General features: G+C 41.2%; 1 protein-coding gene across 1 annotated transcript; it reads right to left on the reverse strand.

Annotated features, from left to right (window-relative positions):
• Window positions 1-206: 206 nt before the first annotated feature.
• Window positions 207-16743, reverse strand: EPHX3 (epoxide hydrolase 3). The gene is made up of 7 exons (XM_422345.8): window positions 16452-16743; window positions 13853-13938; window positions 10262-10419; window positions 8108-8236; window positions 5871-5974; window positions 4885-5033; window positions 207-1126 (listed from the first exon to the last, which is right to left on the reverse strand). The coding sequence occupies exons 1-7, from the start codon at window positions 16692-16694 to the stop codon at window positions 892-894; spliced, it is 1104 nt and encodes a 367-aa protein (XP_422345.4). The 5' UTR covers window positions 16695-16743; the 3' UTR covers window positions 207-891.
• Window positions 16744-21347: the final 4604 nt, after the last annotated feature.

Genomic DNA, 21347 nt, shown 5'->3' on the forward strand with positions numbered 1-21347 from the left:
AAAGGCAGGATCGGTGTCTGAAACACTGGCAAAAAATTTGACAGCAGTTCTTAGGGATGAGAGCAGTAGATGCTAACGTAGGAAGGACGATGCCAACAGCGAGGCATTGCTTCCAATAAGCTATCATGTGAGGAAGTGCACAGACACTTCAGCTATCCTAACCTCGTTCTGAGCATCAGTAAGAAACCTCTCCACAGGAAGCTGGGTAAAGGGAGTAATGTAAGTTGCATTTTATTAGACAGAGGTGGTTTTGATACATGTTAGGTCTTAATTTCCCATTCTTCTTGTTCAGACATTGAGTGTACAGGTTCCCATTTTTTAGTCAAGAAAAACACATTGCACAAAGCAGCTGCATTCAACAATACAACAACATATGTATAATTATTCACTTGAAGACTAGAAATGTGCCCAAAATTTTTTCAGTCATCCAGTATGCTAAAATATACATAATAAAAAGAGTTAATAACTTTAATGGTAAAATACATTAAAAAAATCCAGGCAAATTGAGAATGAAAACTTGTGACTTCCTTCTGCATGGCACCACTCCGTTATGTCATTATAAATTTGTAAAGGCACCACACACAGAGACTGTAAAGCAAGGGAGAAAACAAAACCAAGCAATTTCCCATGGTTTTCTTTCTATACAAATACATATATCTTAAGGCAGGTGTTTTTATGTGCAAAATACAAGTGTACAGGTAAAATCAATATTGGTATTCTCATACTCACTTCATCTTTTAGCAGAAACATTGGTGTCCAAATGTACAGTACATCAAAAACACTTTTCTCTAACAGAGCTCAAAATAGAAGGCAGGCTGGAAGTGTGGCCCTGATAACAATTACTGTTTAAATCTGAAGAGCTTTTTCATAGACTCCTTAGAACATGTACAGTCATTCTCTCTTTCTTGTTGTGTCTTCCTTTAGAAAGGTCCATATCAACTTGTTTACTATGTCAGGTTGATCCTGCTGGAGCCAATGACTGGCTTCAGACAAAATAGTTAATCTGAAATGATTTTTAACATAAATCCTTGTAATTTCTGCCATCTCGACTTCCATAAATGCATCTCTTTCTCCCCACAAGAGCAGGGTTGGCATGATGACTTCATGGTGCTGCAGAGGTAGGCAGCTTTAAAGAAAAAAAAAATAGACTTTAGTCTTGTTTTATAAAAATCACCAACTTACTTCATCATTCAACTTACTTAGTTTTTGAAATCAACACAGATAATCTTACTGCAAGCTTCTCAGGTTCCAGGGTATCTTCTACAATACAAAGAGAACCCTCATGTGACTCAAAGTGCTCTTAAGGATAGTGAAGTTACATGTCTAATCAGCAGCTGGTTGCAACAGAAATCTTATTTTTGGAGCAAGAATGATGCTTCTTCAGGATGCATAGCCCAGGAGCTCCATGATCTCCATAAAAGTGAATGTAGAACATGGCCAGAGTTCTGGTGGTCCATGGATTTCCCTGGGTTGATGAATGCTACGGCAGATTTCCGAACCTGTATTATCTACTCTATGTAGATTTCAATGAAACGCAATGCTTTGAATCATGTTTGGAATATAATGTTCAAGGCATCCAGCTGCCTGACTACCCACACTGCATTACCAAAACGTGGTTGTCCAGCAAACGGCAGGGATGTCCCATACCATGTAGCATTGTGCTCAGCAATAAAAGCTCAGGGGAGTTGGCCAGTGGAGTCTGCTGCTGATCTGGGTCTGCCTGGACATCACTCATCAGGTGGTGTGCAACTGTACTGTGCATCACTTGTTCTGTGAATTCTTTTATCATTATTATTATTCATTCTCTCTTCCTTTTCTGTCCTACTAAACTGTCTTTATCTCAGCCCACAAGTTTCACCTTTCTCCAGTTTTGTCCCTCACCACACTGGGGGGCAGTGAGCAAACAGCTGAGTGGTGCTGAACTGCTGCCACATTGAACCACAGTGCAGACATAAAAGCACATTGTAAGACCTTGGTTGTTTTTTTGTTTGTTTGTTTGCTTGTTTTTTTAAGAAAAGCCCTTGGAAAGTAAAATGTTAATGAAATGATACCACCACACTGACACATTTAAACTTTCTATAAAAAGTTTCCATTATTTTTTCCTAATACAATTATTTTGAATTTAATTATTTTATGTTTCCTTACACTGAGGGTAGACATTAGAAGAGAGAAGACAAGCAGGCGCAAATAGAAGACTATTTTAACATAAGTCATATTAACACATCAGAATTCATTATTTGTCTACTTCAGAGATGTTGAAAATTTTATCTGTATTTACTCCTGAACTGCTTTATCTTAGAACAGCCTCTATCTTGGGAAAGACTAACTGCAACAATTCAGAACAGATTCTATATGCACAGATAGAAATAATTATTATGCTAATGCTCAAACACGATAATGCTAAATCAGTCATGTATAAAAAAAGGTATTCTCAACAAACTTTTATGAAAAAATTACTTCTAGGTTCAAACTTAGGTGTTAATCAAGAAACTATTCTCTAAAAAGAGAAAGAGAAGATGCCATGCATTAGTTTAATGTTAGATGAAAATGGAGACTTTGGAGACATTCTTTCTTTCTACTTACACGTAATTCCAAGAATCAGTAATAAAAGATCAAGTTAAATAATAATTTCATTTTGATTGATAAACTAGGAAAATTCTTAAAATGGCTTATTGTAGCATTTAGGATTTTAGATTTCATTTTCCCAACCAAGTGGCCCAACCCCCAGAACCAGAGATATTTCATAGTAGCATCTTAAAAAAAATTGATAATCCGATGATCCAATTCAGTGCATTTAGATTCATCTCTAAGCACCTTGCAAGATTTGTTGCCTTGCCTGGGAAAACTCTATCCAAAGTAACAGAGTGACTGCTGTTCTGCTTATACAAGCAAGTGTTCAAAGTGGATGGGAAGCGGCTCATTTCAATCATCTCTTTGGAAATAACCTTCCAGAAAAATTAAGCTTCTAAGAATCAGAGCTCCAGGGGGACAGCAATGAGACAGAAGCCTCTCGCATGTAGGAGACCAGTGCCAGCCCACTGGGAACCATGGTGAATACAAGTCAGTAGAACCTAAGAGCTGCTTATACAAGAGGAAGTGAAACTTTCAATCCAGTTATAATAGCTAGTGACTCACCAGATGTGTGACCATCAGAATTAGTGGCAAGAACAGAAAGAGCTGAAGACCCATATTTTTTTTCCCCAGTGGAAATCCTGCTGTGTTGTGGCTGATGCCACCTAGAATGTTATTCTCTGAATACATCACAGGAGTATTTTCATTAGAAAGGTAAACCAAGCAGTGTACAAGAACATTCCCACTGAGGAATTAATAGCTCTGTGAAGGTACTTCCTGATTAATACCTCTCTTTTCCTTGAGCCTGAAAAAGGCCTGAACCGGTAGTTTAAACATGCAACTCTTCTGAGCATGCATATCCCACAGCAATGCAACTGCTACAGTCTCTTCACTGCCGCTGCCACAGCTGGTTAATGTGCACTCACTGATGCGAGGTGCTGTGGCAAACCTAACGAGCAAGGCTCAGGGCCCTCCTGCCTCTCCAGCTGCTCATTAGCCATACCCTGCGGGCTGCGGCTGTGCCATTCCAGCACCAGGGAACTGCTGTGACGCTCCACAGCTCCTGTTGCCCTTGGATATCCCAGCTGGTGTTATCAGCCGCACTGTGTGGCTGCAAACAGGGACACTCCTACAAGCAGAGCTGCTTCTCATATTTACCATTGGTGTCTGTGCTTGGTGTTAGTTTATTTAGAAGATAACATGCCATCTCCCTATGCTGTTTTGTCTCAGCCTGTGCAGACAGCACCTAGCTTGAGCATGTTTTCCTCCCAGCATTGCCCTGCTGACTGCTTTCCTGACAGTGACAATGAGAAAGGCACTATGTTTGGAATGGGGGAAGCTGAAAGTTAAACTGCTTCAAAAACTGCTGAGTTCAGGGAAGGAGATTTAACACTGCTGGAAACAGTCATTAAGGGAATAAAGAGTTCAGACCTCTTGATATATCCCTGCAGCCCAGGGCTACAAGTCCTGAGTAGAGAATGACCAGGTTTAAATGCATTCTGGCCCCATTAGGTTTTTGGTAGATAAGCAGAGGTTGTCAGTCTCTAAGGCCAAGTCTGGCTGCTTGAGAATCACAGAATCGCTAAGGTTGGAAAAGACCCACAGGATCATCCAGTCCAACCATTCACCCATCACCAATGGTTCTCGCTAAACCATGTCCTTCAACACAACGTCCAAACGTTCTTTGTACACCTCCAGGGTCGGTGACTCCACCACCTCTCTGGGCAGCCCATTCCAGTGCCTGACCACCCTTTCAGAGAAGTAGTATTTCCTAACGTCCAGCCTGAACCTTCCCTGGCGCAGCTTGAAGCCATTCCCTCTAGTCCTATCACTAGTCACATGAGAGAAGAGGCCAACCCCCAGCTCACTACAACCTCCCTTCAGGTAGTTATAGAGAGCAGTAAGGTCTCCCCTGAGCCTCCTCTTCTCTAGACTGAACAATCCCAGCTCCTTCAGCCACTCCTCATAAGGCCTGTGCTCCAGACCCCTCACCAGCTTTGTTGCCCTCCTCTGGACACGCTCCAGGGCCTTGATGTCTTTCTTACAGCGAGGGGCCCAAAACTGGACACAGTACTCGAGGTGCGGCCTCACCAGTGCTGAGTACAGGGGGAAAACTCTGCCTATTACTTTGTTTTGAGTGGATACCTATCCCAATGTATTTTGCTGCTTGACATCAAATGTTTTTGTTAACTGTTGAGACTTTAGAAATACGTGTTTTTTTCCCTTCTACCTTAGCAGCAGAAGTTACAATAACACTTTTGGCCTCTAGAGGGCTCTAGAATATTTTACCTTGTTTCAGAATGTTATACTGACCTGAAAATATTTCTGTAATGGTTGATAGGTCCAGTTAATGCTCCAGGTTGTGAAAAGACATAGAGATAAGCTTCAATATCCTCTGCTGTTAATCTGCATCCTTTCCTCCCGATTCCAGTGGTCTGGCTGGTAAATAAACTTTTCAGAACCTACCAAAGGAAGAGTAAAAAGCCATCACATATTTACAAAATGCTATTTCTTTCCTTCAACAAGACACATCTTTCTAAAATCTGGTTATACATAACTTACTCCAGAATAATTAGAGTGCGCTCAAATAGCACTATTGCCAAGGTATCAATTACCTTAGCCTGCCTGTGACAGACAATGGCAGGCTGTGGGCACATACTTCCTTCTGCAGGATGGAGCCCAGCAGCTGAGAAGTGGGAGGCAGAAGGAGGCAGCACCCCCCAGCTTGCTGTCCTGCATGCTTGCAGCACTGAGAGTGCTGTGCTGGGCTGCATATGTGTGGGTCGATGCATACTGCTTTTGCTGTTTCTATACATTCATTTTGATTGTTTAACATTGTATAAGATGTTGGCCTTACTGGTTTCTCAGGCAGAATTAACCACCTGAAAGAATGCAATATCCAAACTGCCAGGCTTCCCACCCTGCAGCAGGCAGTGCATGATGAGGGGATGTCCCACCACTCTCAGGAGCTGCAGCTAAGTCAGCAGTTCCCCTGGTACCAAATGTGTCCATGGTAGAGCACAGCATATGACCAGCTGACTTCCGAGGTGGAGTAACATACTGTAGTGCTGGAAGTTAGCAGTATGCATGCACCCAAATGCCTGCCAGAGATCACAGACCAAGCACAGATTCTTTATGCTTTTATTCTTCTTTGCATAAATATATAAAACTGGAAAAAAAATCAGAACTGTCTGTATCTTTTCCAACAGTTAACACTTCATGAGAAGGGATCAATGTACATGGTAATTCTTCCATCGCTCACAGTTAAATATATAAACAAGAGCACTTGTTTTGCTCACCTTGAAATCATTTACTGTAAACATGAATTCAGGAAACCATGGCATTTGGAAAAAGAAGTAGTAACCAGATTTAATCAATTGTGATGGATGTCGTAGAATGTATTCTGAAACAAAAATGCCCATGAATTAAAAATGAAAACTGATGACTTAAACAAAATTACTGTTAATATCACTATTTTTTAAACTTAAAGGAATGTTTTAAAAATATTGCATTATGTGACAAGAGGTGATTATTTTTTCAGTGGTAGGTGTATGACACAGCCATTAAGATTTACTTCTTTTACATGTGTTAGTAGAAACAGGCAACAAAACAGGAGCCTGCCAAAGATTAGGTGAGAGCAGCAACATTCAAGAGCTTACACATGAGAGGTTTTCATTTAAGGGCTCTATCTGTGCAGCTAGTCCAAAGCATTTTTTCAGGTGTAGAATAAGAGGCATAAATACAAATGTTACTTTTGCCTGTAAGTAATTCTTTCATCAAAGATGAGATGTGGAGAAATTGGTAAATCCACTTACACTGCAAGTGGTAAGTCAAGAAACCTGAGATGGAACTCTTAAAAATCTGGTGTCATAATTGCTAACAGTTGGCAACAAGGAATGGCAGTGTATAATCAACAAATATACAGAGTGGTGTGGTTAGGCCGATATCTACAGATTGTACAGCTGGAAAGATTATCACCTCAGAAAGGAATAATCACAAATAAATGAAAATGCCCACCCATGTCCTACGCTTGCAGAAAGAACTCTGAAGGAAGCAATCTCCAGAAAGAGACCTTTCCTCAGTGGCAGTCAGCCCTTAAATGGGGTCTAGGAGAGGTGCAGGCAGGCTCCACCCCTTCCTGTCACACAGGTGAATTGCCTTCACCTGTGCTCCCAGGGCTGACTCAGTGTTTGCCTTTACAGTTCCCATACAGGTATGCATTAAGTAACTAAGCGATTAGAGTGTGCCCAAAGCAGTGACATGGAAGGTACAACATCAAAGATCAAGGAATTTCAAATGCATAAATACATAAATTCCTTAGGAGTGCCTGGGAGTGTTTTAATTGCTGTTAAATTAATTGTGCATTAATTGTGCAAATAGCAAAAAAAAAAAAAAAAAAAAAAACTTAAAAAACAAGACTTTGATGATTGTAAGGATTGTTAGTAAAGGCAAGCAGGATGCTCAATGTATAAGCTCTCTGTTTTCATTTTATTCGCAGTTGTAGCAATTTGATCCAGGGAGACTTTATCAAGCTGCATAACATATTTTGTTCTTTAAAAACATGCAAACAAATATTAAGAAAGGCTATAGTAATATGCATTTTGCTTCTGTACAGCCTGGCTCCTGCTCTCAGTGTAAGAACTGCAGCAGCTCCTGCTTGCTCCAGTGGAGAAGAACAGACATTTCCTTGGGTAAGTGAAGCTTAACTACCTGGCAAAATGTTCTTTAATACCTTGGAATGGTGGCCAAGTACATTGTGAGAACAATATGTGTTCTGAAGAAGAGTTCTGATTCCATGGTGTCATAAGGTCAGATTTACATTCAACAGATGAAAAATAAGGCTTTGCTAAAATTTCTCAACTATTTCTGGGGAAATGGGGTGACTTTAAAAATGGAAATAGCATAAGGTCAGCAATTTGAGAAACTAAAATGAGTGAGGTACTACTGTCATTGTAATTACTGAATGTACATCCAATCCCTATGAAATATTTTGGAATTGTGGGTAGCAGGCAAGCTCGAAGCCTATCACACAACAAATTCTGCTAGTGTACCTAAATCTCTTTTTGAGCTAGCTGCTAGCACATTCCTGAGCTTCTGATAAGTAGACTGAAGAGGTTGTCTTGTTCCAACAAATATTGTGCAAGATAAAGTTTCACTTGTCACCTAAATCAGGATTACATTCTAGAAGTCTGATTCCCAGGTTGTTTTATACAGTTTTAATAATACAGTGAGACCTTAACTGAGGTATCATAAAGCCATTTTCAGGGAATTCTATCCTGCCAGATTCATGTTTATGAAAATTATATTTGTTCAAGGATTAAGAAAACCCAGTAAACTTGCTTACAAACAGTCCCACTTCCTACAATAAATTATTTCCCAAAGTATAATGCTGGATACCTTACTGCTTCCAAACTGTGAGAGGTAACAGAACATCTAAAAGAGATGTGATTCTTCTTTAGTCACTTAGAGCAAACACAATCTTAATGCAAATACTCTGGATTAACATATAGAACATTGTAACTACTATAAAACTCACCTGTGAACACTGAAGGATGAGGGAAATTAACCACGATCAGTTTAGTCACCATTTCAGGGTAACATATAGCCACTAACCAAGCGATCATTCCTCCCCAGTCATGGCCAATCAACACACACTTGTTGTATCCTACCACATAAACACAAATTTGTGTTTTATTTCAGTGAAATTCCATAGAAATCATCACATACAGTAACTGCTGGATAAAATAGGTGATCCAGCACATTTATTAATGTAACTAGTTAATACTGCCATTACTAATTACTATTGGCCATTACTAATGGCCAGGAAAACAAAAAGTCTTATAGCTAAAAATATAATACATACTTAAAATTGTTTAATTTGACTTCAATTACACTTTAAAATCAATGTCAAATTGAAGTAATGTGGTATCTACATGCCACTCTGTTCACATATCAGCTAATGTAGAGTTGAAATAAACGATTCAAATTGCAGTCATTATAATGTATGTACGTGTGTTGTTTTTAGGGAGTTTGGAGTTTGCAACTGCAGACTGAAAGGCTGGGAAATGTCCTGAGTGCCCCCTGAGCAAAATTAATCTTTATGGATTGCTTTGAATATGGGAGGTTAGCTAAGCACTATACATCATCACTGTGCTAGATTGTACTTAATATCCGTATAGGTAATACACGTATATATATAGATGAATACACACATTTAAATATTTAGAAGTATAGAAGTAGCACTTCTCCATATGCTGTTTTGATGTCAATTTTTCAAAGTTCTTAGCATTCACCTAATTACTCTTCCACTGGTAGAAATGGGAATTTTGCAGCAATAAAAGGTGGGGAGCAGGGGGGAAATCGTGTCTGTTTTTGAAAGCTTAACTATTCCTCCTTTAACCTTTCCTCGAATCCATACTACAGTGTCAGATACTATCATAGTCCTCACTAAGGATTGTAATACTGAGCACATATGCTACAAATAATATGTATAAAAGCCCAACTGTTTTGAATTCTGACAAATCTGGACATGGCTGTCAAAGCATCTTAAAATCTCTCTTGAATAAAAATCTCATCAAGCACATTTGATATAATCAACATCTCCAAAAGAATTTACCTTAGAGTTAGAACAAAGATAGGAAGTCTCAGAAATACTTTTTTTTCAGAAATTTTTAAATCTGTATGAAATTACATTATGATGAGAGCACTTCACAAACATAACCATGGCATTACCATGGAGATTAACACAACCAGCAAAGGTTGGAAAATGGAAGCACGGTGTGGAGACTGCCTGCCCAATCTTTTGACAATATTCAGACATTGCAAGCAAAGTGAATCCTAAATTCAAGCCTTAGAACTGGCACCACTGCTGTACTATTTTTTAATGTGAAATGCAGTTAGTTGTTTCACTATCCCTAGAGTATCTAAAGAATTACAACAACTCTAATCTTTTGTCTTGCTATTTGTGCAGAGAGGAAATACCCCTCACTAGGTGTTTTTTATTGTCAGAACGTCTGCGCTTCCTTCTGAACTGAAGGGGTAAAATTTGCCAAAATGCTTCAGTTCAAGATCTACTACACCGTGTATTTGCCACAGAGAGCAGCGCAGCTTTTTCTCTCCCTTCTGCTCCTCTCAGCGTTGTGTAAGACAGAGTGATTCAGCTCTTGAGAAATGACTAATGTGCAGGAGTAGTATTTTGGGATTTTTTTCTTAACACATCAGATATACTGTCATCATCACTACAAAGCCCACAATATTTATTCTATCTTGTTTGTGCTAGAAGAATTTCACCTGATAGAAATTCTCCTGTCTGCAAGTGCTATTAGACTAATCCATAACAGTATTTATTGAGTGCAACTGTTAGGAGTAAGTGAAGGACGTTTTTAGTCAGGGGAAAGATCATAGTTTGTTCTGCTGCATTTCACAGCACATAGAGGAGAGTTCTTGAAATTCATGATGGAAAATCATCTTTACGTGTTGTTTTTACCGGCATACACATCATGACTGGAAAATGAACCTTTTCCATTAGTATTGTAATACTCCATATATTAGAAGTATCTCTAGCTTTGTATCTCTACATGTCTAGAATGTGCATATGTAAAAGAGAAGCAGCTGTTTTGAAATCAATGACAATATTTATACACTTGTGTTTTTTTCCATGAGCTGAGTAGTTTGTCTTCTACTAACGCACCTAGAGATTCCAAAATATCCTTTATATCTGTTATCAGGAAATCTAATTTGTAATTTTCTTTGTGAGAAGGAGCATCTGTTTCTCCATAACCTCTCAAATCCAGGGCCACCACTCGATATTCACTTTTAAATTCCCGCAATTGATGGCGCCAAGAATACCTAACAAAGGGGAAAAAAAAGTTAGAGTTATAAGGTCAGGCAGTATGATAGTAAAATACAGTCAGTGGTTTTGCTCCCAAATAGTTGAGGATAAATTGTCACGGCTTTGTTTGCAATTAGATTCTTTTTTTCTTTCTATGGTATGTTGCTTATCCCTTGTGGCTATGGCAATTTTATGCTCCCTTTTTGAATTCTCCAGTAAGGAAAGGCAGCTGCCAAAGAGGGGGCATGGCCAGAGCCTGGATATTTTAACAGTTTCTGTAGTCTGGCGTGGTCCCTTTGCTGCAAAGGAAGCAGGCATAAAACAGAGCACACATAGGAGTATTCTGTCTTATCCTTGTAAACATTCCATCATCAAAAAAGTAAGGTCTGAAAAGCTTTCTCTTCTCCCTGGCTCGTTCATATGCAAATTTTGATGGACTCGGGAAATATGCCTCAAGGGAAAGATTTTTTTTTTTCCTTTTCAGTAAAGGAATGTCATGCAATTCATATGCTAAATTAACCAAAGAAAGAAATACAATGAATAACAAATGAATGTGGTGAATTCCATATGACTTATTTTGTGCACACTTTCATCTGTGTCACTATACTGCTAGAATTGTTCCAGAACAATCTTTCTATGTGTTGGTACTCCATGAAGCATTGCACTGCTTGCATTTCTGTGGAAAAGAGTGAGAGCATCACATACTTTAAAAGACACACAAAATGAAGAAGGCAAAGGCTTGAACTATTCCTCATTCTGCAATAGCATGCAGTGTCTGGATGAGTATATTTGTAATGCAAAAATAGCAAGAAAATAGCGAAGATGATCCTTCAAGAACTACCTGCCTTCAAGTGTTACTGACACCAATTAAATTTCAGAATAGCCACCACCAAGAAGACTTGGCCTTAGATTGTAATAGAAAGATAAGTGAAGAACATCATCCTTCTAGACATAGATAACGTTGACCGCATCCCTTTTTGCTAGGATCTAGCTGCTGCTTCTGCTCTCGTTTCAACAGTGTCTGCCAGGTAAATGATACAAAGCATTAGAAACATCAGGTATCCTGAAAGAGGCACAGAATTCTATCCGAATTCAGACTATCTATATCCATTGGGTATTCCACTTTTAGCTTTGCCTCCAGCCTACTAGGCATTCTGAATATACTGTAAGCAATATTACAGTAATAGCTCTTAATTATAGAAATTTATATTCATGTAAACAGAACAGTCAGAACCTTTTCATTTCAGTGTTGTATGATGCAAATGCAAGATTTATCACAGATCTCTTGGAATTAAATTTTCTAAATGCATTATGCAATGATTTGGAAGCTGAATTTGCCATGGTAACTGTTGCAGCTATCATGTATATTTCAGTAAGAAGAAACAAGGGCCAGAAATAAATAAATAAACTGTGTTTGTTTCAGAGCTTGTCTAACTGCTATCCACAGCAGCCCATCCGTCACCAAATGTCTGACTGAATGTGTTTCATATCCAAAGAAATCTTTTTACCGTGTATGAAATATAACCATTAGACAGTTGCTTTGCAAGCAGGAATTGGAATGCTGGTGAATGCCTTCATTATCATAAGGCTAAATAACTGAAATTATTTTGTGGCTTTCTATTCATGTTATTTCTGAAAGGCAGCTTGCACAAAATTTAGCAGCTTATACACATCCCTGCAGGTACCCAGCTGTCTCAACACATCATGCCCACTTTCAAATATTTTGTCTTTCCACAGAATTGTTATTGATTTTCAAGTTCCTATGCATCTAAATCTCTTAATGGCTCTGATGCATTATATTCTTAAGTGACCTTTCATCTTCAGACATTCTGAGTCAGTTGGTAAGGTCAGTGTTCTCTGGTTATAGTTGTCCTACTTGTAACCTTGAGACATTGGAAAGCAAAGGTTTTGCTGCAATTAAGAATTATAACTGTAAGTTGTATCCATTTATTTTTCTAGTCAAACAGTACAAATCTGATGTGGATTTAATTGTCTCTTAAATTATGATTATTATATTGCATGCTCTGAGAACACTTTCTATCCTTGCATTAAAATTCTGCACTGATTGAATTAATAAACCAGCATCAGTATTTGTAGTGCGAGTGCTTTATAAACTGTTAGCATGTATTCTTCTTGCTAAAAATAGTAAACTGTGCTATTGGTGGTCCTAGTGACCTACACTGCAGGTTTTTAATCATTATTCCATTCCATTTGGATGGTCAGATAATATATAAACTGTCACTTAAAGCATGGCTCACCATTCTAAATTGTAAAAACAGCTGTCTGAAATTCAAGATATACTGAGTTTCAATAGAATATATACATAAAAATGCTAATTTTTGCATATTATTTCCACTGTAGTGGAAATTAGCTGTATTCTCAGCTGTCTTACTGTGGTGGAATACACATTAAATACCCATTCTGCAAGATATGCATAATGCTTGCATTTAGTATGCATCCCCCCAGTGAAACTGGCTTTCTAATTGATGCGTACAGCTTTTAGACTTGTAATTAGCAATTTAGTATTAGGACAATATATTTATTTGAAAATTTATCTTAACATAATAAATGTGACTCTTTGCCATCATCCTCAATGCCTTTCATATCTACAGGAAATTGCTGAGGGAAGAGAACTGGCCTCTCATTGACCTGGGTCAATTTATCATGGTATGACTTGACTGTGGCTTGAAAGATTACAGTTCCATGTCTGAGTTTAGAAAGGAAAAGGATCAGGATCACTGAACTTGCTGAATTACTGGCATCACCACTTTCTCTATTCACTTACTGTTTTTTATGTGGAAGTCCTGCAAGCCGCACCTCCTACTTAAACCGGGCTGCAACAGCTCAAGTGATTTGGTTTAAACATCAGACACATGACTGCTTTTCATTGTTATTGACTAATGTACAGGCTTGGTTTTGATTTGTCATTCATCTTGTGATGAACTAATAATAGAACCTTTTCCCTCTGAGTAGCATTCTGAAATTAGGCTGCAAAGCAGCCTATAGAACTTGTAGTTCTTTCCCTTCCCCAGTTAAAACTCATAGAGTATTTTTAACAATGTGATCCATACTGCGCTTAACATACATTGGATCCTCATTTCAGCACTCCCTGCTGTAGTTCTGAAGCTTAGCTTTGTTAGTACAAATGCTGTGTGTTTTCCAAAAGGGAAGTTCATTAAAAACAAGCAGATCCTCCCCAAAGTTTGAAGAAAAGAATACGTATTTGGGAAAGAATAGAATGACAGTGCAAAAAACAGTTGGGTTGAGTTGGCCTTTTCTGGTTGCTGCAGATAGAAATGTCAGTGGTTTGTTCCTGACTAGATCTTAATACTGTTAATATGTATAGAGTTATAGAACAGTTCACTCTGAGATTACTTAAGCTTCAATTATCTCTCTCAGTTATCTTAAGCAGCCTCATTTATACAAGAAAAGCACGTAGGGAGTTTTTACCAGAATTCTGGAAAGCCATGAAGCAGCAACATGAGTGGTTTACCCCTTTCTCCAGCAGCCACATAGTGGAATCTTAACCCTGAGTCCTAGAAGGAGAGAAAAAGAAGTTTGGTGTTCTTACTGCTGCATTATAACTGCTGTACTGGTATTTAAGAATAGATAGGTACAGTTTTAGACAACGTTCTAAGGTACTGCCCCTGAAAACACATCAAACTGTCAGTTCTCAAAGCTGAAGTCTTCGGTAATGCTGAAGTCAGGTACTGCTACACCCTGACAATCCTGAGCATCCCACAGCCCCCTCCTGTACAGCCAGATCTGACACATGCCCAGCTATGGGAGTGCGTGGCAGTTCAGCCATGAGCACGCTTAGGGTTCAGAGAGACCACCCCCTGGCATGGGGATGAGGGGGTGGATGAAGACCACTATAAAAGCTGGGACCTTGCTTTCTCACAGAGGTAGCATATGCTTGATAGAAAGACTTTCAGACATAATGTACTTTTAATGCACTTTTCATCTTTCGCTTAGTTTCTAAGATTGTGCAACTGTTTAAAACCATGAAGTTACAATCTTGCACCATAAAGCACTGCATGGATTCTTAGAAAAAAACAAAGCAATCAAAAGTAACTACAAAGGAAGTTCTTTCTGCTTGCTTCTTTTATTGTTCGAGGCTTCAGACTTCCTTCAGAAGAGAAAGCCTTCATGTAATCATCTTCTTTCTACCCTGCCTGTAGTCACTATTTCTGAAGCGTCTTTTAAACAAATGAGTCGTATCACCAGCAGACAAGTTAGTGGTAGCTGTCCAGAGGCTTAACACTGAAATGCCATTGAAATGAATGGATGTGTGCAAGCTTACACTAACTCAGGGTCAAATCTGGCAGAATTTAAAACTGAAATGATGACCTACCAGGTTTACTGAATTCTTACACAGATGTGGATACAGAAGTTGGGAAGGACTTAGCTCATAAAATACAACGTGCTATTTAGGAGTCATTTGAAGGAAACTGCAGGAAGAAAGGCCGTACTTCTCCTGAACAAATGTCAGAGCCTGATCTGTCCCTGCTATTTTGAAAAGGGAAAATAAAACTTCTGCCTTTGCTGTCGATTGAGCCCTCAAGGGTCAGAACTGTGCAGAAAGCTTTTCTTGCCCACAGTGCTTCAAACTGTCTGAAATACTTCAGTAACCAGCTTCAAAGCCATGAATGTATGTCTTGGTGTTTGAGAGGGCCCTGAAAAGGGCACATCTGTTTTCTTATGTTTGTACTCACTATAGATACAGTACGGATTTTTTGCTCAATTCCACCAAAAATTACACTATTACTTCTCTTCTGGGATGCCAATGAAGTTGAAATATCTCTGTGTTTCTAAGTACTTTCTGCTCTCTTCCCACTACATTTTAGGGATGCAACATCATCTCCACCATTCCCCACACCATCCCTGCCTTTGATCCCTTTAACACAACAGAAGTTTCTCAGTTTAATTCGAGATTCTCCTCTCAATGCAGACATCCAGCCCTCCTCCATCCTACTTCTTTCTCTTAGTGTCCTTTAGAGGTTCACCCTCAGCACTTTTATTTAATCAATTTATTGCTTTTAAGGACATTGTTTTAACTCATGCAAATTCAATCGTTGTACAGCAGCAATTTGAATGTCACATACCCCAAATTAAGCCCACCCTCCACCTGTTCAGCTGCTCCTTTCAGTCTCCTCTTTTCTGTTACTGCAACAACACGGCATAGGATGTTGCCATCTTTGCAACACACTTTTATCTTTCTTTTGCTGAAACCTGCACAGATCCCTAGGATACATGTGTCTGGGAGGTAACACATGAGCCTGCTGTTACCCAGCGCCCTGAGAGTTTCATATTGCCTGAACCGAGTGGCAGATCGTCATCCTGGCAAGCAGTCTGCTTTGCCCCAAAGGCTCCGTTATTACCACCATCCCCTCGCTTCCCAGCAACCCCGGCATTACTGCTTGGCGCTATGGGAGAGACAAATGCAGCGTGTGAGTGCAGCAGTGTGTGCATGCCTCCTGGTGATGCTGGAAAAAGCAAGAAGGCAAATTGTGAGGGACTGGGAGGCTGAGGAGAAAGATTTATGTTAGCGCTGTATGGCAAAAAAAGCTGCACAGAACCCTCAGACCAATGCTCTCAGTACCCGTTCCATTAAAAATAATGCTATGAAAATTGCAGCCCTCACCTAAAGCTGCGGAAGAAACCGAGCTAAAACAACTTCTTGCCGGGCAGTTGCCGGAGGAGCAGATCGCAGGCAGAGACCCAGAGCGGGCTCCAACCGCGCAGCCTCAGGGACAGGGCTGAGCGCTGCGCTCCGCTCTCCCCCTGCAGCTCCGCCGCGAGGCCGCGGGGCCGCACCCCACGGGCAGCGCTGCCCGGCCCGGGCTCCTCCCGCGGCGACCCCAGGGCAGGGCACCGGCTCCGGCTGCGTGCGGCGGGGCGAGCCCGCAGGGGAGCCGGCGGAGGGGAGCATGCACGGGTGCCCGCGTACAGGCATGCACCGGCGGACGGGCGCGCACGCAGCCGAGACGCGTGCACGGGAGCACGGGTGCGCACGGCGAGGCCCGCTCCCCCCGACCCCAGCCTTCACCTTGATCCGAACGTAGCAGTGGGTGCCCAGGGAGGGGTCGTTGAGGCAGGCGGGGGGGTTCTCCCGCATCACCCAGCGGAAGGTCTCGCCCGGCCGCCGGCCGATGCTCCATAGCAGCCGCAGCCCGGCGATGCAGGCGCACACTCCGCAGTAGCTGTACACCAGCGCCCAGAAGAGCAGCGCCCGCGCGGCCACCATCACCCGGCGGGCGGGCGGCTGGCACGCAGCACCCGGTCTCGCCATCGGGCCCCGCCGCCGCCGTCCCCGCCGGCCGAGAGGGGCTCGCAGCGCCGCCGCCGCCAGGAGCCGCCCGAGCGGAGGCACCGCTCACGGCGGCGGCGGCGGCGCGCCCGCCCCGCGGTCCCCGAGGCCCTCGCCCCGCTGCCGGGCACCGCGCGGCGCCGCGCCTCCCGCCCGGCCCCGCCGGGCCCCGGGCGGCGCGTCCCTATTCGGCCGGTGGATCTGCGTCCGATGGCCCGCAGGGAACGAGGGAAAAAGCGGGCCCGGAGCAAAGGGGCTGCTCCCAGCCGCGTCCTCGGCCGGGGCTGCCGCACGCACCGAAACTCGCCCGAAAGGTCTTTGCGAGAAGTGCGTGTGGGAGACGCGGGACAGCCTCACCTCTGCTGCCTTCGCAAGGTCCGTGCATGTGGTGGCTTTGCTCACCCTGATCGCGTGTTTGGACGCACATACCTTATTGGTGTGAGATTAAACAGAGGTGTATGGCCGTGTGGTTAGATTTCAAGTATTTTTATAAACTGCGTGCGTTCTGTCTCTGCTGTTTAACTGCTGTCCATTGAAAGATGATTCTGTCAATACATCACAACCTCAACTGCATGTTAGTATGAGTGTTTCTGAAAAACATACCCATTTTGAGCTTCAGCACAAATATTTATAATTTAGAAAATGGAATTTTAATCAAGAAATCGGCTAGTAGAGGCAATTGGACCATCATTAGCAGCTGAGTTTGGTACCGAGTTCTCAGTCCCTGCAGCTGACACAGGGAGCTGAACAAGCTCAGTTCCCTGCAAGGCACATCACCACCTTCTCTCCCTGTTCTGCACATGTTCCCCAGTGGGATGCAGTAAGTCCAAGGCTTGGAGAGGCCCTGGGGCAGGACCCCAGCCTGTAACGCAGACCTGCACATCGTTGCCTGCCTGGCTTCTGGTGGCTTGCCCAAATGTCATGTGAATTGGACTGTGATCAGAATTTGTATTTGGTCCAGTTTAGTTTGCAGGATTAGAACTTCCAAGGGGTGTTTTTGCTCCCTCAAGCAGTGCAAGGAGAAGCTGTCAAGAAGAGACTATATGTCTGTTAATTAGCACATGTAATTTAATGAATTACTGAAAAAAAAACCCAACAAAATTGGACTTGGATACTTGCATGCATACAGACAGTATATATTATCTTATACTGTGCATGGGACACAGCTTACAGACAGTTTCTGTCTATTGCATGCCAAATGCGTTCTCCTACTTGTTTTGAATTTACACTTAAAATATATATACCCCTCTGCTGGAATGTAATCCCTCTGGAAGGCAGTGGCAGGATTAATGCTGGTTTCAACAGGTTCAAGTTTTCTTTTATTAGATTGAATCATAGAATGGCTTAGGTTAGAAGGGACCTCAAGGACCAACAGTTTTAAAGCTTCCTGCCATAGGCAGGGCTGCCAGCTGCTAAATCCAGTACGAGATGAGATGGCCCAGCACTCCATCCAACCTGGCCTCAATCACCTCCAGAGCCAGGGCATCCATAACCTCTGCACACAACCTGTTCTGACACCTGACTGATCTCTCAGTAGTCAGGTGCTGCAATGAAGAACGGAAGCAGCAAAAAGGAATGTTGCCAATTTTCATGCATTTTTTAAAGCTTAAAAATAGAAAAGCAATATCTTTTTTTTTTTCTACTAATAAGGTGGCATCTTCAATTAGCTGTAAAAAAACTTGTCTGCATTCATCAATAACAAATGAAATATCAGTAACACAGAGCAGCTGACAACAGTGTTATTGATTTATGTAATTAGAAAAGTATTTGAACCCTGCTGTTCACTAGCCATGCTTGTTGTCTTAATGTGAGCCCTGCAGATTTGAAGTGAAGGCTTTATCAGGCTGCTTGAGAAAAGAGTGCAAGGCTTTGTAAGGCTCCCGTCCTTGTCTTAGGCAAGAAGAACAGCAATAACACCAGAAGCTGCTATGATTCAGTTAAGACACCAACCTCTGCAGACTCCAGCAGGATTACATGAATCATGCCTACCAAGCCTGAACCTTCTGTTCATACTCCGATTACTCATACTGCCAACCCTAGGAATAGCACAGAACTAGTTTTTATGCATCAGCCTTTGTGCTAATAGCCTTTTTTTTTGCAGGGAAGAAGCCTCACCTGCTCAGTGCCAGACTGGCTGCAGCAGGATTTTCCCCACAGTGTACATCAGCAGACCAGCAATCCAGTTAGTGAAGTTATTAAGTTTGACTGGAGGAAAAGGACCAATGCTGTTGTTTGGGTCACAGTAATCAATGCGCTCCTTGCTGAACCAGGCATTAGAATGACTTACCAGAAAGCGTCCCTTAAGAAAAGTTGGAGAAACAGGGTTGGAAAACCTGGAGTTGACCATGAGCTTCCACCTGCCTCCAACAAAATGTCAATGAAAGCCCTTCCATAGATAGGCACAGCATTCACAAAATGACAGTGGCCATCTAGAGTAGAGGAAGGATTAAGGATGGAAGAGCGATGCGCATTGTTACAAGCAGGCATTTGGCTAAACAAAGCAAGATGTACCAACGTCAGAGCTATATCTTCTTTTTTTTCATAATAATAAATCTATTTGTACTTTATACAGCTAACTACCTAGGTAGTTTTATGTCAGATTTCTCACTGGCATACAACTTTTTCAGTAGCCCATGGAGTTTAGCTATGTGATCTTCAGCTATGGATCCCGTATCAGAGCTGGAAGATGGGAACACTGGAAACCTCACAGTTCTGAGCAGCTTTTGTACAAAGACGTTGTTGGGGCTGCCCTCAGCCCAACCTGGCTCAATGTCTCTCAGCAACTCCAGCTGAGTTCCCTTAGCTGCCCTCTGCCAAGAAAGCAGCCAAATTCCTTTTTTACTGAGAAATGCTTTCTTTGTGCTGAAGGGCCATGCTTTCTACATACACGAGGCAAACCAACTTGCACAACAAATATCTTCCATGCATTTTCCAGCATTTTGCAAAGAGACTTCAGAATCTTCTGTAGATTTCATGCCAGCTAAGGGCAAATATGGCTAAAGTTGAGAAGCTTCGTAATTACAAATCTTTCTCTAGCATCCTTGTATTTTGATTTTCCCATCTTCTGCTTCAGATTGTTGTGATGGATTCCAAGCCAAACCAACCCCAGGGCAGATTGTTTTACAAGCTTTGTCAGTGTGCTTTGCCCTCCGCTATGTACCATCTGCCTGCTCAGCTTCTGTAAGTTCAACTCAGCCCATTTCTGAGAGACAAAAGAGGACGCCTTTGCGCATCACTGACTGCTTCCAGCTGAGAGTAAACAAATTAGCACGTTCTGTTAGTTAGTGACAGAGGTCATTTAAGCTTTTAGATGCGATATACCTGTGCAAATAGTATAGAAATGGTGCATTAGTGAAGCTATTTTCACAAATGTTGAAATTCTCTCCATGAGGAGAGAGTTACAAGGGGAACTTTAGGTAGGACAGTGGCCTACAAAGGGCAGTGCATGAGACAATCCACTGAGGTGCAGGAAGAAAATTTATTTTTGGGACTGTTAGTAAACAAAAGAAGAAAAATTTAGAATAGCGTTTATTTAATCTTTTAATTTCCATCTTTGTGTATATTTTATAGGGCATGTAATATTTGTACAGTTGTACATGATTTATAAATGAATGAGGATACCTGGTACATGCTCAATTTTTTTTACTGATGGTTACAAGACCAAAAAAATTTGAGATCACTAAACCAGATTATCCCAAGGGGGACTTTTCCTCCAACATTTCCATAGTACACACTGTATTTTGGTATTAATTCTATAAAGAAATGTCTAATTAATCCTGAACTTAGTTTGAGAAAGTTGTATGTAATCAACAAGAACATAGATCTTTTAGACTAGTTTCTACTTCAGATAAGTTTCTCAACATTATTAAAATCTTGCATTAAACAGAAAGCCCTTCAAACCGGATCCAGAAGGGGAGTATTTTAGATAATTTCTTTCCATGAAAAAGAAGAACCATCTGGCAAACATGCTTGCACACTGATGTTAACATAAAATACATTAAACAGAAGATCAACATGTCTGTACCTTAAGGCATGCAAGTATATAGGATTTGCAAGTGAATTAGATTTACTGCTGAAATTAGAATTCCAGGAAGTACTGTCTTCTGATTACAAGTAATGTTACCAACTCTGCAGAAATCATTGCTGTTATAAAGTCTTTTGTCACAGCCCAGATTCTGTGCAAATATCAAAACAAATGACTGTCTTAACAATAATCATATAATTGGCAAGACTTCGATTTAGAGTAGTTTATGTAGTTGCACATTTAGTGTGCTGATTACTAAAACCAAGAGAATTTGGCTGTGGACTGTATAACAGATTCTGAAGTGTTTCTGAAAAAACAGATTAAAGGATTGGAAAAATCATGCATATGTATGCACAAAATATGAACTGAAATCAGAAGAACAACAGTATCCCACTGCATAGCAGGCTAGATTATACATATGTTATAAACAAGAAACGAAACTACCTTGTGATGCTTCTGGTGTGAGCGAGCAAGCTTTCCATATCAAGCATTTTACAGGAGCTTGCATGCTCTTTGAAGTGATTTTAGTGTTTAAGCTCATAATTATGATATTTTCAAAGTTGTACAGTCAGTAGTAGTACCAAAGTTAAGTTCTACTTTAACTACCATTT

The sequence above is a fragment of the Gallus gallus genome, chromosome 8 (assembly GCF_016699485.2).
Source record: "Gallus gallus isolate bGalGal1 chromosome 8, bGalGal1.mat.broiler.GRCg7b, whole genome shotgun sequence".
In the NCBI taxonomy this organism is placed as follows: Eukaryota; Metazoa; Chordata; class Aves; order Galliformes; family Phasianidae; genus Gallus; species Gallus gallus.